Source organism: Leptonychotes weddellii, chromosome 10 (genome assembly GCF_054177405.1).
Source record: "Leptonychotes weddellii isolate Sample4059 chromosome 10, ASM5417740v2, whole genome shotgun sequence".
NCBI classification, from domain to species: domain Eukaryota; kingdom Metazoa; phylum Chordata; class Mammalia; order Carnivora; family Phocidae; genus Leptonychotes; species Leptonychotes weddellii.
The window spans coordinates 103,998,968-104,006,350 of NC_138378.1; the positions used below are offsets into that span (position 1 = coordinate 103,998,968).

The 7,383-nt window shown below is 47.2% G+C and overlaps 1 protein-coding gene and 1 long non-coding RNA gene across 2 annotated transcripts; one reads left to right on the forward strand and one right to left on the reverse strand.

The window, feature by feature from the left end:
• Positions 1-124: 124 nt before the first annotated feature.
• ATRAID (all-trans retinoic acid induced differentiation factor) lies at positions 125-5,783 on the reverse strand. Its single transcript, XM_006743653.3, has 7 exons — positions 5,469-5,783; positions 4,650-4,771; positions 2,031-2,102; positions 1,747-1,818; positions 1,525-1,646; positions 696-793; positions 125-472 (listed from the first exon to the last, which is right to left on the reverse strand). The coding sequence occupies exons 1-7, from the start codon at positions 5,565-5,567 to the stop codon at positions 368-370; spliced, it is 690 nt and encodes a 229-aa protein (XP_006743716.1). The 5' UTR covers positions 5,568-5,783; the 3' UTR covers positions 125-367.
• A 227-nt stretch (positions 5,784-6,010) lies between these two features.
• Positions 6,011-6,603, forward strand: LOC145715971 (uncharacterized). Its single transcript, XR_014138296.1, has 3 exons — positions 6,011-6,198; positions 6,377-6,443; positions 6,526-6,603. It is a non-coding gene; the product is annotated as an uncharacterized LOC145715971 (long non-coding RNA).
• The last annotated feature ends 780 nt before the right edge of the window (positions 6,604-7,383 follow it).

Below are 7,383 nucleotides of genomic sequence, written 5' to 3' on the forward strand. Positions count from 1 at the left end.
AAAGCCCCAGGGAAAACTGGAAAAGAAAACCGACTACCCCAAAGCTCTCTCTCCCACTCTAACCAAGAAATACACAAAGCCAGGTCGCCTCTCTCTAAAAAATAAAAAAAAAAAAAAAAAGAACGACAAGAAAAGATGTTTATTATAGTCAAGCACAAGCACAAATGGGGCACCAGTCCCCGTCCACTCCTGGACCGCAGTGTCCACGACACCCCAAGGCTATGCAACTTTCCATCTTCCTGCCAAAAGTGGCTTCAGTCTTGAGGAGGACCTGCTGGCCAACCATGCCTGTCTAGGAAGAGAATCTCCCTGACTGGGCTCAGATAGATCAAGAAGATCTTTAGGTCAGTAGGAAGACTTATGTGGTTCACGAAGTCTTGGCTTTTCGGCGTTGGGTCCCCCAAAGCAGAATGGAGATGGATAATGTGGTGGATCCCAGAATACCGAAGAACATAAGCAGTGAGAAGGAACCCTATGAATGACAGACCAAAAAACCCCTCATACATCGTGACACCAAGGACTACATCCTAACACCTAGTTCTTTCCTAGTATACCTATCCCCTTATCCAGGGCAATTCTCTTATAGTTTCCTTCTCTAGATGATTTGCATCAGCTCTGGTCTTAGGGCTCTTCTTTCAGAGAGGTTCTTCTTTATGCATTTCTCTTATCCCTAATTAGAAGGCCTAATTCCTCACCTGGCGCATACACTTGTAGCCATGGAAGCCATCAGCACAGACACATTCCAAGAGACCTGGACCATCAGGTACACAAGATCCATTCTCAGGACACATTTCTGTGAGCCAGAGAAAAACAGAAGACATCACTGAATCTCATTATGTAGGTTTGTCAAATATCTGCTTCAACTCAGATTCTCTCAACTATTTCTAGGTCAAAAGCAGAAGAAAGAAGATTTCAAATAATCAGAACATAACAACAAAGTCAAAGAGAGAAAGACAATTATCCTTCATATGTGGAATATAAGAAACAGCACAGAGGATCATAGGGGAAAGGAGGGAAAACTGAATGGGAAGTCATCAGAGAGGGAGAAAAATTGTGAAAGATTCTTTTTTATTATTATTACGTTCAAGTAGCCATCATAGAGTACATCATTAGTTTCTGATGTAGTGTTCAAAGATTCATTAGTTTCGTAGAGAGATTTTTAACTATAGGAAACAAACTGAAGGCTGCTGGAGGGGAGGTGGGTGGGGGATGGGGTAACTAGATGATGGGCATTAAGTAGGGCACGTGATGTGATGAGCACTGGGTGTTATATGCAACTGATAAGTTATTGAACACTACATATGAAACTAATGATGTACTGTATGTTTGCTAATTAAATTTAAATAAAAAAATTTTTTAAAAAGAACATAACAACAATATATCTTACAACCTTTTCTTTCAAGGGGTTAGAGGTTCAGAAACTTGAACAAGAAGCACTTAAGCAACTTAGTACTGTCAGATATAAAATGGAGAATATAAGGGATGAAAGGCAGTTCCTGGAAGGGTGGAGGTGAGACAGCGTACCTTGGTCCCCAGTGCTGTTGCAAAGGTTCCTTTGCCCTTGGCAGGTTTGGTTTTTTATATAGAAGGTGACAGTATTCCAGGCATTAATACCTCCAGGACAGCTGACATCTTGGGGCAGTATCCTGAACACAACACAGGCAGTCATAATGCACAGCCCAAAATTGCTGAGCTCACAGCACTGTCCCTCCTTGGTTCTCTCCCCAACCCTATACCCTTACTCACAGAGTCTGGAGCTGGGTAAAGCCACGGAAGGTGTTGGCCAAGTCATCCTTGAGGGGGTTTGCTTGCAGGTCTCTGCAAAGCACACACTGTTAGCTGTGTGCTCTAGAAAAACACTCTACTTCCATTCACACATCTTCCTGGGCTGGTAATCCAGTTCTCATTCTGAGTTGTCCAAGTTTGGACATTAATATTCAAACATCTTTTTAGGAGTCCAACCTCAAAGACTTTCCCATCAGCCCTTTATCATAGCTGCCGTTGGGGAGGGAGGATAACCAACCACTTACATGATGACGGCAGTATGTGCCTGAGGAAAGTCTGGACCAGGGTCCTTCAGAGAACAGTTCTGGAGATCCAGCCTGAGGAAACACAGTAATCCGTGTAATTATATGTCTCTCTTCACCAATGGTAAGCTAATATAACCCTCTTTTCAGCAAATATTAATTGAACACAGCTGTGTTCAGGGCCACAAACTAGATGCTGTGGTAGATGTTTTAATTCTGCACTGTCTAGTTCAGTCACCACTAGCATGTAGGTATTTAAATTAGGTAAAAATGGGGCGCCTGGGTGGCTCAGTCATTGAGCGTCTGCCTTCGGCTCAGGTCATGATCCCAGGGTCCTGGGAGCCCCGCATCAGGCTCCCTGCTCGGCGGGAAGCCTGCTTCTCCCTCTCCCACTCCCCCTGCTTGTGTTCCTGCTCTCACTCTCTCTCTCTAATAAATAAATAAAATCTTTAAAAAAATAAATTAGGTAAAAAAAATTCAGTTTCTCATTTGCACTAGCCACATTTCAACTATTCAGTAACCACTCACCACGTGATCAGTGGCTACTATATCGGAAAGTACAGATATGGAACATTTCCATCATAGCAGGAAGTGCTATCGGACAATCCTGTTCTAACCAGTGTATCTATGCATCTGTGCATATATTGGAAGAAATTTGTTCCTTGTCTAGGTTAGTGAATCTTCACAATGTAGCATTATGATTCTCAGATCCACAAAGGCCTTCAAATGGGGAAAAAATTCAAGTCCCATAAACGAAAGTTTTTTCCAAGTGCATTTTCTACCACAGACTGAAGACAAATTACTGGATATTAAGGACCATGCCACATTATTTTTCCTTCACTATCTATTGCTGTCTGTTCCTTTATTTTTCAAATACTTACTGAGTGCCTATTTTTTAAAAAGATTTTATTTATTTATTTGACAGAGAGTGAGAGAGCACAAGCAGTGGGGGGTGGCAGAGGGAGAGGGAGAAGCAGACTCCCCACTGAGCAGGGAACCCAATGCAGGGCTGACCTGAGCCAAAGGCAGCTGCTTAACTGACTGAGCTGCCTAGGCACCCATACTAAGTGCCTATTAACTGCGAAAATTGGGAGAATAAAAAGAAAACCCTCAGTATCTCAGTTTTCAAGTGGCTTACAATGTAGTAGAGGAAGACCATCACCAAATATAAAAACAACATAAACATTAAATTATCATCTGAAAGAAATCACAGGACAATACATGAATAATTTTGAGTGGTACAGACACTAAGGGTTAGAAGAAGTAAACAAAGATATTCTAACATTGAGTAGTAGAGAGCATTACAGGAGATGCTGGAATTAAAGGATGGATATGTTTTAATTTGGTGGAGGAAGGAAATTTCAGATAAGGAGACCTGAATGAACAAAGAAACAAAAGCGGAATGCTTTTGGAAAGTAGGCAAGTCTGGCTCAAGCCAGACCCTCATGAAGGGTTTTAGTGGACAAATAGTTAGAAAAAAAATGTTTGAAAGGTGGACTGAGACCAATCTGTAGTGGTTTATGGTTTGAACTTTATCCTGAGGGCAACAGACAATTCTAATTTTAAAACCAGAGAGGGATGACGGGAAAAAAATTGGTTTTCAGATAGTTTCCTATAGAGAAGTATTTAGGTAATTAGGGAGAGAGGAGAATGGAAGCAAGACAGATGACATTTAGGATTCTGAAGTGAGGGTGCACTCAAGAGGAAATGTATAATAGGAAGCTAGAGGTATTCATGTGTACCTTCAGGTTGGAGAGGTGGCCAAGGATACTAAAAGAGATCTAGTTTGGGGAAACACCTGCATGGTGGTTATAGCTGAAACTGTACGAAGAGTGAATCCTCAGAGTGTAAAGGAAGAAAATGCAGGGACTAACCTTCATAAGGGGACAGAATCTGCAGAAGAGGAATCTGCCTCAAAGACAAACATGAATTAACCGGAAGGGAAGAATACCCTATTAATAAATTGCCTCGGAGGCTAAGGGAGCCATTTCATGGAGATATACACTAAGTAATCCAGAGTTGAAAATAAAAGAACAAAACTTCTTTTAAGAGGAAGCCGTAGGGGCGCCTGGGCAGCTCAGTTGGTTAAGTGTCTGCCTTCGGCTCAGGTCATGATCCTGGAATCCTGGGATAGAGCCCCACATCGGGCTCCCTGCTCAGTGTGGGGAGTCAGCCTCTCCCTATGCCCCTGCTCCCGTACTCTCTTGCTCACTGTCTCTCAAATAAATAACCTCTTTAAAAAATAAATAAGAGGAAGTCATAAGGAGCTTTTTTTTTAATGGGCAAAAATTGTGACTTCTATGCAGTTTCAACCAGGAAGAATCACAGGGTTGTTTACCTAGCTAAAAATGCTGTAACACAGATTCATGGTTTGGATGCCCCCAAAACAGGCACGGATATTTATCCCAAAGCCAATCAGGCAAGCCTTTAAGAATCTGGGGGGAGAGGGGGTGCCTGGGTGGCTCAGTGGGTTAAGTGTTGGACTCTCATCTCCACCCAAGTCTTGAACTCAGGGTCCTAAGTTCAAGCCCCACACTGGGCATGAAGCCTACTTTAAAAAAAAAAAAAGGAATCCGGTTTGGGAACTCTTCCAGTATCCAGAGTTGTCTTTTCCTCCCTCACCCCACGATGGTGCCCTCCTGATTCAGGCAGCAGCGGGAGTGCAGCCTTAGCTCTGGTGTCTGCTTACAATAAAGGGTCACTTCTGACAAATCCCGCACACTCCCTGGACACAGCATGCATATCTGCAAAAGAGAAAACTATTAGAATTCCATAAAGAAAAGCCAAGAAAAGAACAAATAGGTAGCAAAAGTTAACTGCCAGTAAGTACACTCTTCAGAATCCCTTTAACACTGGGCAGGTAAGTGTCCTATCTTCATATATCAAGTTTGCCTACGGGATTCATTTCTTCGCCTAGAGCCAGGAGCTAAATCAGCATACTAGAGACTTTCTGCACCAGACCTTGCCCAGGAAAGGCCCTCATCTTTGAAGATCACTATTCGAACATATTTCTTATGCCCTCTCCAGTGACTTCTCAATCTGACAGACCCGGTTTGGCCAGGTATAAAAGCATACAAAGAACTCATCAAGCTTTACACAAGGTACAGTACTGCCAGAGCACGATATACGGCATTGGCGCGTGACGAGCTTGAGGAAGAGCCAGAGGACTCGTCGGTAGCCGAAAAATTTAAAGTTATTCAAAGATTAAGGAACAAGGAGATCAAATTTTAAAGGTCTTCGTCAGCAGGGCGAGGGCACCGGGAGACCTGCGCGGCGTGAGTACTCAAGAGCCGGAGCCGGCTGGGCTACAGCTAGGGAAGCCTCAGGGACCAAATCCGAGCCAGGGCGGGCTGGGGAGAGGGGAGAGCCGAGGACGGGCGAGCGCGAAACAAGGTTGCCCAGCAGCTCTGCTTCAGCCCGACCTCTAACTTGCTTCTGTACCTCGGGTAGCGCCAGAGCCCTTTCCGCGCCCAGAGCGAGGAGCAGGGTCGCTGCCCAAGGGACCAGGAACGAAGGACTGCCCGGCCCGCGAGGAGACATTTTTTGCTCCTTTCGTCCTTCTCAGCGCCTCGCGAGACTTGCGCGTGTGGCTCCGCCCTGCCAGGGCGTGGCCTAGTCGCCCGGTACGGGCTGGGGCTTGCGGCTGCTCGAGGAGGTTAGAGCTCTTCTCTGCGCCCCCCTGTCCCCGTTAGGGCGGACTGGCCAACCCCCTCTCCTTTTCCCCTGTTAGCGAAGGCCTCCCCGCCGCCGCTCTTTCAGCTCCGTATTCCTCGCTTCCGGACGCCGAGGTCGCATCACCGCAGTGGCTCGGTGCCCACTCCGTCCGCCCTCAGTAAACATGGCGGCGCCACGTGAGGCGGCCAGGGGGCGGGCCCTCCCCCCCCGACCCCCCGCCCCCCCGCCGCTGTCATTCAGCCGGCATATGGCAGGGCCGGCTCGGCCACTCCGCTGCACCCAAAGGTGGAGACCCGGCAAATGGGCTGCACCTGGGCGGGCCAGCGCATGGGGGCCAGTACCCAGAGGCTCCCGAGAGTGGCGCGGGGACGGGGAGGGGCAGGGCGAGCTGGTTCCCCGCGTGGAGGCGCGGGAAGATCTGAGTTGAGACCGCGTGGTGTAGTGGTTAAGCTACCTCACGTGTGGAGGGAAGGCGGGAAGCCAGCAAATAAAGAGGGTAAGGGTGATAGAAGAGTGAAGGGCAAACCCCGGCGGGAGGAGACAAGCCTGGGGAGGCTCCGGGCACCCTGGCACCTTCACCTCAGTCCGGAGACCGCGTGGCGGCCGGATCCTTGGTGAGGAGGGAAGGGCGGGGTAGGCGCTTGCCTGCCTTCTCAACTCCTTTTCCTTCCCAGAAAAACGGAGCGATGCTGATCTCAGGACAAACGACTGGACCTTCTTAGCCCTGGCGGAGCCACGGAGGTAAGGGAAAGGCGAGCGCTACCCCAGGGTGGCCCTCGGGAGCCCCACGCCCGGAGGGACTGAGTGTTGCCTTTGATTATAGGGCCAGGCAAAAGCTCGTCAAAGCTGACTCGTCTTGAGTGGCCGGCCCCGGCTTCCCTTCCACACACCGCAGGTATGTGGAATCTCCTTGAAAGGATTTACTTTCAGCTGGCTGGCACGTTCTCTAAGGCGTTGATAGTTCTTAGCCTTTTAATGAGGGTACCGAAGCTTTCAGACCTCGAGGAATTCTAAGCACAAGGGCAGATTTTTAAGGAATCTTTTTTGGGACAGTGGGTCCTGCAGTGGCCCCCTTTGCCCTTTGTAGGAGTCAAGGCAATTCAGTGCAGGCTGTCAAAGGGGGTACGGTGGTGTAGAATGATGGTCTTCCGTTTCTGTGTGTGTCATACTTTTAGAAAGGGGTCTCACAGCCCACTATTTTGTGCCCTGTGTGTTACAGTTTTAGTGAAACCACTCTGCTGTTTTGGCTCCTCCTCTCTCAGGGAGATGCAAGTCCATGGGGTTTAGAGCAGTGTAGTTTTTAGAAAGCCACTATCCTGTTCTTAGAATCAGAATCATGTCTGAGGAACACGTTGTTACTGGGTCAGGTTTTTCCTGTCTTGCCTGGCTCTGTCTTCAGCCATCCAGGAAGGTTCTCTACACCTCATGCAAATAGAATTCTATCTAGAAGCTTCACCAATTTACCCCAGCAGGAGAGTTTCCAGTTCTGGATGTCTGTGTTCTAGTCTACACTGAGATCGTTTTTCCTTTCCGTAACCAGCGTAGCCTTATCACTAACCCTTTACAGCTACGCATTCTTATTTGCACACAGCAGACACCTTCTCTTATTCTCCAGTATTTTCCATCACCTCTATCATAGTAAAATTTGCCAAAGAGGAGTGGGAACTAAAGATGTTGCAAT